The following is a 14,236-nucleotide window of genomic DNA, read 5'->3' as shown; positions in this document are numbered from 1 at the left end:
CACAAAGAAAAAGAAAGCCTGATTGATTAGCTAAAAGCCTTCCCATCAAAAAAACAAAACAAAAAAAGCTAAAAGCCTAAAACCCAGATAACCCAATCGGGCTAAACTCAAAACCTATCGCCTTCTTCTCTTCAATTCGCCATTTTTGCTCTGGAAAATTGCTCTTTAACTTGTTTGCTGTGTAATCTTGATGGATTGCTGACATTGTTGGTAAGTAACTGATCACTTCTCAAACTGCTGATTTTCATAGATGCAGAAACATTTGTCAAATTTGTTTATGTAATTAATAGCTCAATTGAATTGTTATACGGTGTATCTCTTGTTTCATTTCTTGTTCAAGTAATTCCAGATTTGATTTTTTCAGAGAAATGGGGTTTAAACCCTAATTTTTAGGAACACATTTTCCAGAAATTAGTTCAAGATGTTCAATCATTTTCAAAATTAATTGTGGAAACCCAGTTTAACAAAAGCTAAGCAACAATTTTTTATAGTTAATACTGATTAATGTTACTCTTAATTTCTTTTAGCAAGGTGAACCCTTTAGTTTCTTCGCTGCTTTGGGGATAATTTATAGAATTGGGAAGAGGTTGTGAAAATGAGAGGAAGAATTGGGTTGTTTATAAACCCTAGTGGTATAGGAAGCACAACAATTGGGAGGACAAGTAAACTTGTTTCTTGTTCTGCCTTTTCCTCTTCTGCTGGGGACGGCTCGGGAGGAGGTCGAGGCCGTGGCCGGGGTGTCTCTGGTTCGCCTGCATTTAACTTTGTGGCTGGAAAGGCTGATTTAAAAGAGGGATTGGAAGATCCTGACAATTCGTCGCCTAGTGCTGGACATGGACATGGCCATGGAAGGGGTACACCCCTACCTTCCTCCCCATTTAGTCCTTCGTATAATGCCTTTGTCGCGCCCAACCAACCACCACGGCAACCAGGATCAAGTCTTGGTAGAGGTGGTACAGTTCAACAGCCCTTTGAGGGAGGAAATGAACTGGGATCACAACCTAAGAGGCCCATATTTCTTAAGACGGATGAATTTACAGGCACTAGCTCTGAAGCTGATTCAGTTGCTTCTGAACCTCGTCGCCCTATTGGAGAAAAGAATCTTCCTGAAAATATTTTGAATGTAATGTCAGGAACAGGGAGGGGAATCCCTGATAGAAAACTGGTAGTTGAAAATAGAGTTAAGGAACAGAATAGGCATATCAAGCCAAAGCAAGTTGGTGCTCCTTCCACTGGGACTGGAAGAGGGGTAGATAGAGTTGAGAAAGGTGATAAAGGCTCTGCAGTTTCGAGGTCTAAGATAAGCCGTGAGGAGGCAACAAAGAAGGCAGTTGGGATCTTAACCAAGGGTGATGATGGAAGGGAGGCCGGAGGTGCTGGGAGAGGAGGTGGTCAGAGGCGAAGGGGTGGAAGATCAAAAGATGACTCGGATGATGAGGCAGACAAGGATGATGAAGATAAGCTTTTCATGGGTGACGATGCAGATGGTGAGAGGTTAGCCAAGGAGCTTGGACCTAGCAGAATGGCTGAACTGACAGAGGCATTCGAAGATATGAGTACTGATGTCTTGCCTGATCCTGTGGAGGAGGAGTATCTTGAGGCATATGATACCAATCTTAAGGTAGGACTTGTTTATCAATCTCTGTTATAGTACTTGTTAAGTTGTTGGATGGATTTTTCATATGATAACGTCACTGATTGTTGTAGATCGAATTCGAGCCTGAATACTTGATGGGAGATTTCGAGACAAATCCTGATATTAACGAGAACACACCTATTCCTCTCCATGAAGCTCTTCAGAAAATGAAGCCATTCTTGATGGCTTATGAGGGAATAGAGAATCAAGAAGAGTGGGAGGTAAGCTTTGTCTTGCTATGTTGCATGTTCTAGCTTGATTGCTTCAACCTTAAATAAGAAATACTGATGTTTGTAAAGAAGTTTGCAATTTCGTAATTGTATCTTTTAATTCTGATGCATTCTCTTGTATGGGAAACTTTGGTGCTGAAATTCTCCACGCCCCTCTCCCCTTGCGGCCTTACGTAATTTATTGAGTTTTTACATCCTTCTGGTCACCCGTCTTGATTTTATCTTGTACAAAATGCATGTGAGGGAACCTTATTTTGGTTTACATAGAAATTAAGTTCAGGACCAATGCACACTCACGTGTGTGTCCATGCACACATTTAGTCATATAGGGATCATATTATGTGAAAGGACTAGCTAAAATGTGAAGGTTGAGATGCCATTTGAACTATAGGATGATACATGTCCAATGGATGATGATGTGGTTGTGTTGTATCAATGGAGGAAGACATTTTACCTACCTTTTGGCTACATATTTGTTCTCTTTCTGGCAAGCCAGGGTATTGGCCTACCTTGACTTTGACCAACATTCTTGAGCTCTTTTTCAGCTTCACCGGTGTTTGGGTAGGGCAACAATTTCCTCACCGAGGCTGATGTATCAGACCTTGCTCTCTTTTTTCTATCTGTCACTTCTCTGTCTTCTTCCACTCATTCTATTACTGAAATGCAATTAATTAGAATCGTCTACTTAAATGTGATTTGAACAATGACTATGAGTAGATATTGTTTTTTATTACAAATCTTTGGAATCATCACGAAAGTTCTAAATATTTAGTACATTTCTGACCTGATTCTACATTTGCAGTGGATGCTGAATGGCAAGAATCTTCCACTGTCCACAGTGACAGGGGGTGTTACTGGAATAACTCAAATAAGGGGTGGGGAGTTCATGGGTAGTTAAGTTTAGCCTAATTAAAAAGGTAGCAAGTTTGTTATTTTGAAGGTGAAAAGGTGTTTACTAAAGTGACTTGAATGGAAATTGAGTCTTAACCATTCATATTTGGTGACAAACAACAGATATTTCTGTGTTTGCGTGCGTGTGTGGATGTAGGTATATGCGTACTGCAGATTGTTTATCAGTAAGATAATGAGATGCATAGCTCATAACTCTTAAGTTACCTGATTTGTCACTTCTGTTGCTTGTTCCTCATGGCTTATTGTTTAAACTTTAAATGATCAATTTGTCTTATGGGCCAAAAATGCGTTATAATTTTCTATCTATCAAAAAAAAAAAAAGCGTTATAATTTAAGAATTGTACTTGAAACATATTTGACTTTTACCAGGAAGTTCTGAAGGAAACAATGGAGAGGGTACCACTTTTGAAAGAGATTGTGGATCACTATTGCGGGCCTGATAGGGTAACTGCAAAGCAGCAACATGAGGAGTTGGAAAGAGTTGCAAAAACTCTTCCTACTAGTGTACCTGATTCTATGAAGCACTTCACTGACCGTGCTGTTCTCTCACTCCAGGTTGGTCTTCTTCCCTTGTAATCTACTTTCCACGGTATAATTTTTCTAAGGGATGGTGTTTGAACAGTATAATACTTTAGCTTTCTACTCATAGCAGTGGTGAATAAAGCATTTAAGCAAAGGATTCAAGATTCAGTATTTTTCCATTGCACTTTTAAGTGAAGCTTTTAAGTTTGCGTTGACCTCTTTCTGTGTTCGATGTTTTTTTAATTGATTGAATTTGTGAAGACATTGTTCAATGGAAGATCTTTACAAGTATATGGATGACACTAGTATTCATTTACATCCAAGTAACCAAGCAAGGGAAGCTTGTTTTGCTTTCAATAAAGAGATTTTACTGGTATATTCTATCAAAAGTTCTTGCATGCACTAGGTGTACAATAAATTTATTGACTTATTGTACATCGCGGAAACTTTTACCTAGCTTTTGATAACTTTTAACATCTTTGATTAACTTTAATTATAATTGTTTTAATGGATAAACATTTTAAAGGGTTACATAGTTACCTTTGTACATTATTACTACGTAGTTATTTTGAAGGGATGACTTTTATTAAATCACTAAAACATGGATAACTTTTATATTATACCGGGGTAACTTTTAAACATTTTGAGTTATCTTTTACTCAGATGTATAATATTTGTTGTACACCACCTTTAAATAAGAACTTGTGATATTCTATTCTTTCTATCCCAAAAGAATTTTCATGTAAACACTTTGGGTTCATCTCTTAATTTCCCTGTTACTTCAAATAGCATAAAAATTCACCCTCCCATGTTCATTTGGTCTGCACTTTCTCTTGGTGCCCTCTCTCTCTCTCTCCCTCTCTCTCTCTCTCTCTATATCATATCATCTTTTCCTTCACATTGCCAACACTTCCTCTTGCTACTTTCAATTTTTCTATTCACATGTTAACTTGCAAATTCCCACCCCTGCTGTATATCGGAATCTCGATGCCGAAGCCTAGTAGGACGAATAAATTTTGTTCTCAGAATGAAGTTTGTGTGAGAACCTGCAGCTAGGCCAATGCATTTTATAGAAGTATCTTAGTATTGACTTTTGTGATTGATTTGGTTGCTTTTTTTATACATAGATGATAATTGTTGCCTTACACTTGGATGTTAATGAATGCCCTCGCTGTTATCACCCGGTTCACCCTTAGGGCTAATCCGGATTCGGGGCGAGTTCCGGGTAGATAGGTTCCAGTCCCCTCCTAATTGTTGTTGTGGGGGATCGAACACGTGGTCCTCCCTACCAAGTTCAGCCCGATTGGACTATATGCTGGCTGAGTTTCTTTTGAAAATGTGGTTACGAGTATTTTTATTATCTGTGTGCAGAGCAACCCAGGCTGGGGATTTCATCGAAAATGCCAGTTTATGGATAAGCTTGTTGCTGAGAGTTTCAAGTCCTACAAGTGAGCAGATTGCTGAGGCTTAGTTTACGGTTTGTATTCTTCAACAAAGATCATGTTCAGAATATAGGAACTTTTTTCCAAAAAGGAAGATTAGTTTTTTAATAAACCTCTTTCCATTGACAGCTAGAGGGATTTTTTTGGTGTCAGCATGGCTGTTTTTCTGATGAAATTTTCATAAATTTTCGTATTTAATCATTCTTCTAGCTCTTTCTAGTAGCGTTAAAAGTCTTTGTAGTTCTTTTCGAATATAGAACTATAGAATTGGAGTACAATGTACTACCTTTTTTGTTTATGTTTTTTTTTTTCACTTGAGTTGTTAGTTCATTACTCCGTATTATTTTTCTGGTTAAGTTAGTTCCTTTCCTTGAAATTATAGCCCACTGTATGAGATTGGGCATAGCTGTCCACTACCCTATTAAATATCTCGAAACGTTGAATGTACCCACACAAATGTACTTTTTGACTTTATATTTCTTCTCAAATGTTAGTAAGATTTATTTGCAATTATGTATAGTTAAACGGTTAAATATACAATCAACAATCAGATAGCGGTCAAAGTGACAGGTATTCTATCATATATTTAAATTCCAATTTACATCCTCCAATTGACCTTGTTGCTAAAATATTTCAAAGATCTTTACATAAGAATTTTTTTAATTAATGAGGAGGTTTTACTCTTTTTAGTTTAACCTATCCATGCATTTTACTTAACACTTGATAGCATTCCTCTTGTTTATATGGCTGAAACTTGACATATGATGCATTTGGTATTCAGAGTAACCTAGTGCTACATAGATTAAATCAGTGGTACTCCGTAGTACGGACGGAGTGCTTTTCTTCCCCCCTGTTACTTATGGGAAATGATAAATCCAAGGAAGAATTTCACTTATTCCAAGGAAATCACCTTTAAAAAAATGTGGATTTCCTTGGAAGAAGTAAAATTTTCCTTGGATTTATCACTTCCCGTTACTTATGGTAGAAGTTTATACGTTCCATCCACTCTGTACCAAAACTAGAAACAACTCTCGAAAAATAACACAAAATGCCATTTGAAGCAAACCCAAAATTATCCGAATGGAGAAACCTACTCCGTATTGATGGTAAAAATAGAGCTTGATCAGTGGCGGAGTCAGAATTTTTTTTTTGGGTGTCGACAGTGACGTTCCCAGGATTTTTAGAGTGTTGTGTCGGGTTATCCTCCACAACACACAATATATTACTAAAAAAATGTATCGTCCTTAAATTAATCAATATTCATATTACAATCGTACAAAATTATTACAATTATTCTCTACGGTTTTCATATGTGGTGAAAACTGAAAGAATAACTTAATTAAAGAAGGGGGTATTTAAATTCAAAACTATAGAGACCAGTTGTTTCTAAAGACTGCTCTCTTAAGATAACCCCCCTGTAGTTATTCAAAACTCTAAGAGAAATGTTGTTTCTAACGACTGTTCTCTTAGGGTTATCTCTATAGTATACGGATCTCTTACGTAGGGAGCGGGTGTTTTTAAGTATAACCTAAGAGATCTGTTCTATATAATACCAGGTCTATTAGATCTCAGCTATAAGATTTTTTTTCCAGCTTTTTTTGGGGGGTCGGTGGACCCCCATGCACCTATCTAGCTCCGCCACTGAGCTTGATGAACAAATATGTACTCACTCCGTCCCTTAATACTAGCACCGATTTAACCGGACACGTTTATCAATGCACAACTTTGACCACCAATATCTTTAACTACATATTATAAAAACTTATAAAAATATTAATATTTTCAAAATATATATTAAGATGAAGCCGACAGTATATTATATACTCAATTTGTTTTTATATACTAGAAATAAAATAGGATCAAAGTGAATTATGTGAATAGTACAAAAAGTCAAAACAATGCGAGTATTAAGGGACAGGGATTATCTCTAAATGAGTGCATGTTAAGCTGTACATGCCCCTAAATTACCCAAAAAGGTCCTAGAAAAAAGAGGTTATTGACCATTGTTGTATTATTAATGAAGATGAGCCATCCTATATTCCTATATCTGATTTTGGCTTCATCTTCCTCCTTCACAAGTAAATCACAACATGGAGATCAGCCAATGGAAAAGCAAACTAAATAATTAATCAACAATCTCATTTGAAAAACTAAAATGAAAAGAAATCCACTTTACTGGCCATGAAGGCAGGATATACAAAAAGGTTGGTTACATATTGCCATTTTAACCGCAACCATAATTCACACCAGGACTATCAGCAACTGAATCAAATGGAATTTCAACTCTCTCCTTCACGATACAACGTATCTCACCATCCTCCATCATCGGCACTTTCCCCGGGGGGCAACGTGCACCAAGTGCCTTGAGTTTAGCACCGGGTTGTTGAAACAAGGTCAGAACATTTAAATTAGTACCCTTTTTCTGAAGTTTAGGCTCAAACCCAGCCAAACTTAGAAGAGAGATTACACCAACAAGGGTAAGCATTGACTTGGCAGTGGAATGAACAAGAAATCTCAATCCTCCCCATAACTTGTTGGATTTACTCCGAGTTTGAATTTCCTTGGATTTGTTGCCTCCATTCAGACCGTTTTGTGTGAGCTTACGTGAATATGGAGCACGTGAGAGGTAGTTCTTGTCTAAGACTAGAGAATGGGATGGATATGGTGGAAGAAGTAACTCATTGTCATGCTCAACCTTCATACTAGCAAAAACTTCTGCTTCTTGTATCACGTCCGAGTGTTCCCCTGTATACTCACTGAGCTTCTTAAGCAACATCTTACGGTTGTACTCAATCTCTCCAATTACAGCTTCTCTTTCATATTGCTGTTGTTGTCTTAGAGCCTGATCCAAATCAAATATTCCAAGAGTTAGACACATTGTAGCACAACATCATGTAGCATACAGCCTGAAACGACTACAACTTAGCTACACACTACAACCTTTACATTAAATCAGTAAGTGAACCAGTTCATATCACATTGGTTACTTCCCCTGACGGCACGTTTGTTAGCCGGTAATAAATGGTGGGAATGGGAATAAATCTAAGTGTTATTTGGCAAGAAAAACAACATTTTAATGTCCATGGTAATGAAGCATATCTCAAACATGGTGTTTTTCTTCATAAATTTGCATTCCCACCAAATACCACTCCCCCAAATGGTAATGGATGTTAGTAGCATTACTATGGAAATGAATGTTGATTTTCCTTATAAATTTACATACAAATTCATTCCCATTTACACCATTTATGGCCGGCTACCAAAAGACCCGTGAGTCCCTGACTACTTTACCTTATAAAGCTTCGTTGTACAAGCCATGAAAACTAGATTCTGATGAACAAGCTTCGTTGTACAAGCCATGAAAGCATGTAGCATACTTGTAATCCATTTGATTCTTATTATTGTTTGAAAGAATTGTAAACTAAATTGTAAGACACTTGTTCCAATTGACTGAGATAGCACCCATTTCCGTGACCATCTTACATCCCAATGACAAAAAAGCAGAATCTTTAGGCGCCTCACTAAATTGATTGGGGCTGCAAAGTGGCACAACACATTTGTTTCATAGTTTTCAGTTGGGTAATCTTGTAACCTAGTCATACACGAATTCGACCAATACATCTACAATAGGGTAATTTAACTCAAGGGGAGATTGTGTAAAAAACAGCTCAATTTGAAGATGTTAAACCAAATTCAGGGCACCAGTTTCCCACCATTTCACATCTTGTGGGTTTAAGTTATCAGCAGACAGCGAATCGAAAATGCAACAACTTTGCCCCCAGTTATAAAGGAAACAGAATAGCAACCTTATCAAAGCACACTATATTTGTCAAGATAAAGAGTACACCAATAATGGGCACTTGAGAAATTATATTGATAAAAGTAGGCATATGGCATATAATTACTCAATGAAAAGGTATATTATAAACAGGACATTTCTCTAATCAAACATTTTCAACCAGCTAAAAGGCAAACAAAAGTAGATTACCCAGCATAATTGGCAGAAGATGTCGAAAACAATTATTAAAAACACCAATTAGTGCTAAATTATGCTGACGAATCTTCAAATAATACACCAATTTTTACCAAAATGGACGAATTCTTCAAAAATAACAACCCAGAAACAGAATCACCAAACCCTAAAAACCCAGATGAAAAAAATACCAAAACAACAAAATTAAGAGTGGGAAAAGTAGAATTACTTGCAAAGAAGAGAGCTGAGACTCAAGGGAATCAAAAGAGTAGCAAATGTTCAAAAGGGCTTCAGTTTCATCATCTGCTTCTTCCCCATTTTTTGCAGAAGAAGTTGAATCTCCGTTAGTTTGAGGTCCTTCAAGCTGAGATTGATTTGGGACTGTTGACTTCTGAATGCAATTGGCGATTTTGGAGCGCAATTCTGAAGCACGAACTAACACCATTCCTATCCTCTCTTCTTCCATTTCCATTATTTTGGGAGTTTGTTGGTTTCTCTCTCTATTTCAGTGAAAATAAGCAGACCGCCAAAAATAAAAAATAAGAAATAAAAACAATCAAAACGAAACGAAGCTGCTGGTTGAGGTAGAATTTTGGAATTTAGGGTATGGAATTGTGTTTTTCTCACTTTTATGTAACCACCACCAAAATTGAGGATCCGAAAGTTGTAAATGAGATTCGATATGGTTGACATTCTCAATTTATTGTTTGTCTTTGGCTAAGAAAATTCACAAATTCGAATTGTTGCTACAAAGTTATCTATAGATTACCATATAGGTAACCGATCCACTGGTAATAGAAGTTTCATATAGAGTTAAATATTTTTACCGAAAATTAAGTATTCTTAGCAAGTATTCTTAGTTTAACCTAATAGTGGAAACTAGGTAGAAGTAATTGGAGTCATGTTTTGATTTAGGGCTTACAATAGTCACCATTCTCATAATCGTTACAAGACAATTTAATTTGTTTGAAATATTACACAATAAGTAGTTAACATATCATTTTGGAGGAACATACATAACCTTGATTCATGTACTCCATATTACGAGCATAGTATTATTTAATGTAGCATTGTTCGTCACATATATTTCTTTCTTTTTTTGCTCTTTTCATCTTTGTTTGATATTTGGGTGATTAGGCCAGAGTTAAATCTCGAAAAGCAAAAGCGGCAGTTAATTAGGAACATAAGGAGAGTGCCAACAATTTCCCAAGAACTTGACAAAACATATCTTTCTTGAGTAACACTTAACCACTACAAAGGAAACCGACCAATCACACATATGCCAAAAATGCAACCAACCAAAAATCCAAATACCATTCCCTTAGCTTATCTCCTGATATTTAGAGGTTGAACTTGAACCACAAACAATGCAATTTCATCAAGATAATAGTGATCAAATAAGCTCAACACCAATAACATTAAAAGATCATCAACTTTCTTGTCTTCTCCATGCATAATTGAGTGACACAAAAAGTCATCAGAAGACCTTGAGCCTGTTTGATCAGTATCCCTTTCGCGCTATGTTTATGCATCAACCATCTACTCCTTTTTTAATTATCAGCTCATTAGTGATTAAGTGGGGTATAAATAAGATCATTGCAAAACCTCTTTAGGGAATTGGTAACGAAAAGAGAAATCGTGGGAGATCCATTCAACCCCTTTCCAACCTTTCTTATGCCTGTTGTAATAACTAGAAGTAGTCATGTTTCTCTGAAGATCTGCAGGTAGAATTTGTTCAAGAATCTTGATGAGTTCAGGTGGATGTAATCCAGATTCTTTGGCATAATTCTCCACAATCTTTGGCAACAATATCTTGTTTTGTTCTTTATGAACTCGATAGTTGCTCAATATGTACTGGTTTCTTGCAGCTATCAGGTCCTGAAACACTCTTTCAGGACTGTATACATGAACCTATATATATACAAGAAACACAAGTTAGTTAAACATTATGAAACTATATATGCACAAACTTTTATTGGTAAGATTCAAATTTATAAAAGTTTATGAGTTTTGGGGATTACTGGTGGATCGGAATGGCTTCCACAGCAAAGGGCGAAGTAAGATAGAGGTTCTGAGTGCTGAATTGCGAACATTCTTCTTCTGTCTCCTGTTCTGAATTTTTTCTTAAGATGGAGTAATTTATGAAACCACTGCAATTAAGCAGATGGAAATATACACTTTCAGAACGATTTCATTAATATTGAAGACCAATTAATTGTAATTAGTTTTTATCAAGTTAGATGATAATACTTGTCCTGGATGAGGCAATTGGCTTCCGAGAATGTAGTCCTGGATCATGCTTACACTGATAGTATGACTCCCAATACAATATGCAGCCTGTGTATCAGAATCAGCTTATAATTAAACAGATGATTATGAACTTAGTTTGGGGATAAATAATAGTTAAGAAGTACAATTTGAACCTTTAATAACAAGGATACTCGTTTAAGCTTGTTTTGTGGCACTCCATACTCCAGAAATGCCTGTATTCGCGATACACACAAAGATGACTTTTGCAGCAGAAGATTATAAGGCTCCGTTTGGTAGGGTGTAAAACATTTTACTGGAAAACAGTTCTTCTCTGTTTTCAATTTTACATTGTTTGGTTTGCAAAGGAGTGTAAAACCATTTTCCCTAGGAGTAAAATTGCTCTCCTAATGATGGAAAACTATTTTCCCTTCAAAATGAACGGGAAAATGTTTTCCTTTCTTTTCCTTATCTCTCTTGTACACTCCTTTCACTACCTGCTTACTTTCCCTTTCATTTTCCTTTCGTTTCACCATTTTTCTTACATGGAACCAAACAACGGATAACTAATTTTAGAATTGTGTTTTCCACTGTAAATTGTTTTACACTGAAAATATTTTAGACCCAACCAAACGGATACAGAAATTGTAATGCTCAAATGGGATTATTGGTTATAGGATTCTTACATGCATCACAAGAGCATTGTGCACATTAATCCAAAATGCTAGCTTTTCTTTATGATTCAATTTGCTAGGTTTTACTCCTTCCAATTTGTTAATAAGTGATCTGCAGACATTAACAATGCCGATTCCAGGAACAAAACCAAGATTAAAAATAAAAAAAACAGTTGTAAAATGATGATAGAATTACCTAAAATTTTGAAGCATGGGCTCAATATTTCTGAATTCAGTACTTTCCCTATGAATCTGGAGAACTTCAACCATTTGACAGTACGGTCCACTAAATTCGAACTGTAAATCCTGAAATGAACTTATCCTTAGAGGACTCCATAGATTAGATTCAGCTAGTGGTGATCCACTTATCGACGATGGAATTGATACGACAGGTGATGAGAAATTGTTGCTGATCACAGAATTTGCAGCCAGTTTACAGTAAATGGCTGAAATGCACCTGACCATCTCTTCTGAAAGCCAATTTGCTGTCTCTTTAACTTCACTGGTGTTGTAGGTGGTTACAGTATATGAAGCTTCAAAATCTTCTGGCTGATTAAGATAAAAATATGAACTCATTCAGTTAAGAAGCTAGAACTGATTTTTTGTAGCAAAAGTGAATATCTTTCTTCCTACAAAAATTCTTCCTAAGTTACAGAAAAGTACCCTTCTTTTTCTAGCTACTAGAACTTTTTCTAGCTTGTTCATCTGCCATATATAAAGAAGGATCATACTTTCTTCAATAAGTTAACACACGGGATACTTAACGTACAACTAAAATAAGTTCAGTTCAGTTCAGTTCAGGCCATAGAAAAAAAACGCGAATGCGGTCGCGTTGTCGAGGAAATCGCTTGTAACGGAGGAATAGAAGGATCGTGGCTGACGCGGTGAGAATTTTATGAAAAAAACCACATTACCATGTCTAAGCCTTATTATTACATTTTAAGTCTAACAAGTATTATATCAACACAATATAACCAAATCTAAACTAATATGAGTAAGTATTATATTAAGTGAACAAATAAGTACTCGAAATATCATGTTTCATAAAGTACATAACTAATTACAAAAATATTGATGGTCAATTTGTGTAAAAGAACGGTGTAACGGGAAAAAACGGCGAGTCACCGTTACGTAACGGAAGACACTGGAGAAAGACGTGATTTTTGTCACACCGTAACGTAACGTAACGTAACGGGGTTTTGCGGAACGGAAAATCGAAACAGGTTACTGAACGGCCGTTACGTAATGGAACGAACGAGTTTTAATTCCATGGTTCAGGCCAATATAATAAGTTCAGTTAAAGAAAAGTAAGTTCAGATCAAGGGTTTTCAGGTGAAATGATGGAAGCAATAGTTTTTACCATCAGTCTGTATTTCTGTAACAGAATGCAGGGGTTGAGCAACTTTTTTGCGAGTTCAATCATACATGTATAATATAATATTAAAGGTGCGTTCTATTCACCTGATTTTTACTTATTTTTCCTGAACTTATCTGAACTGAACTTAACTGAACTTATCTGAACTTATCAAAACTTATTTTAGTTATAAATTATACTTGGTCAACCCTTATTTTTCTAGTGGAAATAAGGTGAACGCAGCCTAAACTGAAACTTGAAGTGGTTTATGCATTCATATAGCAAACTGAAATTGGTCTTAGTACAGAAAGTTACAGGAAGAAACATTAATTTACCTCCAGCATAGTCAAAGGCAAGGAATGGTAAGAATTTACAGCTTCAGCAACCTTTCCTACTAAAGGAGATAATCTGCTTGGATAAGCAAATGACTGATGAGATAACGAGGAATGACTGCGGTGAATACTACAACCAAGAACATCTTCTTGTTCCTTAGATTCATTGTTGTGTTCTTCTAAACAAATGTGTTTAATGATGGATTGATCTGAATTCATCTGAAAACGATCAGAACTGATCCTTTGTTCTGTAAAAATGTCTTTGCTGTTTTTAGAGAGTGATTCTAGTCTTCGATCAAGTGCTTTTTTATACAAGGAAACAAGATACTTCTCTAATTGCAATACTTCTAGCTCTAACACCGCGATTTCTGTAAGAAGTTCTGTAACAGACTGAAAGCAACAGGAAGATTTACTGTGAGAAAATATCAGCAAGAATTTCACTGGTAAGAAAAATAAATGTTACCTTTGGTTTTGAAGACATATGAACTTGAGAAACAGGTTTCTCCATCTTTCAGATTCAGAGGTTGAACAGCTTCATAAGCCAATTGAAGGCTAAAGTTGATAAATGAGCTTCTTTCATAGAGGTTGGATGTTCATGAAGTGAAACTAGCTGATGTTTCTAGTGTTATTTGAAGAATCAGGTTTTTATGCAAGGAATTTGAGCTGAAATAGTTGTACCACTTACTAAAGTAGTAGGATTCAATATTATTCAAATATCAACCCCAATTACTCTATCTATTACTTCCTACTCCATCCGTTTTGAAGTAATAGGGATACTTTGACTTTTGACACTATTTACAAACTTTAATTTGACTATCATTTGCGATTTATGGGTAAGGAAAAATATAGTCGTGTGGGATCTTTTTTTATTCATCTCAATATGTACTTTCAGAATTTCAATTTTTTATAATTTT

General features: G+C 36.0%; 3 protein-coding genes across 4 annotated transcripts; 1 reads left to right on the top strand and 2 right to left on the bottom strand.

Moving 5' to 3' along the window:
• LOC110790372 (uncharacterized) lies at window positions 1–5,040 on the top strand. The gene is made up of 5 exons (XM_021995156.2): window positions 1–210; window positions 528–1,621; window positions 1,708–1,857; window positions 3,148–3,333; window positions 4,672–5,040. Exons 2-5 carry the CDS (start codon window positions 596–598, stop codon window positions 4,750–4,752), a joined length of 1,443 nt encoding a protein of 480 aa, XP_021850848.1. The 5' UTR covers window positions 1–210; window positions 528–595; the 3' UTR covers window positions 4,753–5,040.
• Window positions 5,041–6,860: 1,820 nt separating this feature from the next.
• LOC110790373 (plastid division protein PDV2) lies at window positions 6,861–9,373 on the bottom strand. Its single transcript, XM_021995157.2, has 2 exons — window positions 8,945–9,373; window positions 6,861–7,584 (listed from the first exon to the last, which is right to left on the bottom strand). The coding sequence occupies exons 1-2, from the start codon at window positions 9,185–9,187 to the stop codon at window positions 6,967–6,969; spliced, it is 861 nt and encodes a 286-aa protein (XP_021850849.1). The 5' UTR covers window positions 9,188–9,373; the 3' UTR covers window positions 6,861–6,966.
• Window positions 9,374–9,859: 486 nt separating this feature from the next.
• Window positions 9,860–14,018, bottom strand: LOC110790370 (uncharacterized). 2 transcript variants are annotated; one of them, XM_021995154.2, is made up of 8 exons: window positions 13,786–14,018; window positions 13,326–13,712; window positions 11,833–12,185; window positions 11,649–11,748; window positions 11,139–11,225; window positions 10,966–11,052; window positions 10,737–10,865; window positions 9,860–10,626 (listed from the first exon to the last, which is right to left on the bottom strand). In XM_021995154.2, exons 1-8 carry the CDS (start codon window positions 13,828–13,830, stop codon window positions 10,309–10,311), a joined length of 1,506 nt encoding a protein of 501 aa, XP_021850846.1. In that variant the 5' UTR covers window positions 13,831–14,018; the 3' UTR covers window positions 9,860–10,308. The 2 variants fall into 2 exon arrangements, with proteins under 2 accessions (XP_021850846.1, XP_021850847.1); XM_021995155.2 differs by having other exon boundaries at window positions 11,139–11,198.
• Between the last annotated feature and the right edge of the window lie 218 nt (window positions 14,019–14,236).

Source organism: Spinacia oleracea, chromosome 4 (genome assembly GCF_020520425.1).
Source record: "Spinacia oleracea cultivar Varoflay chromosome 4, BTI_SOV_V1, whole genome shotgun sequence".
Taxonomy (NCBI): domain Eukaryota; kingdom Viridiplantae; phylum Streptophyta; class Magnoliopsida; order Caryophyllales; family Amaranthaceae; genus Spinacia; species Spinacia oleracea.
The sequence above is the reverse complement of the archived record's forward strand: the minus strand, read 5'-3'. Positions and strand labels throughout refer to the sequence as shown.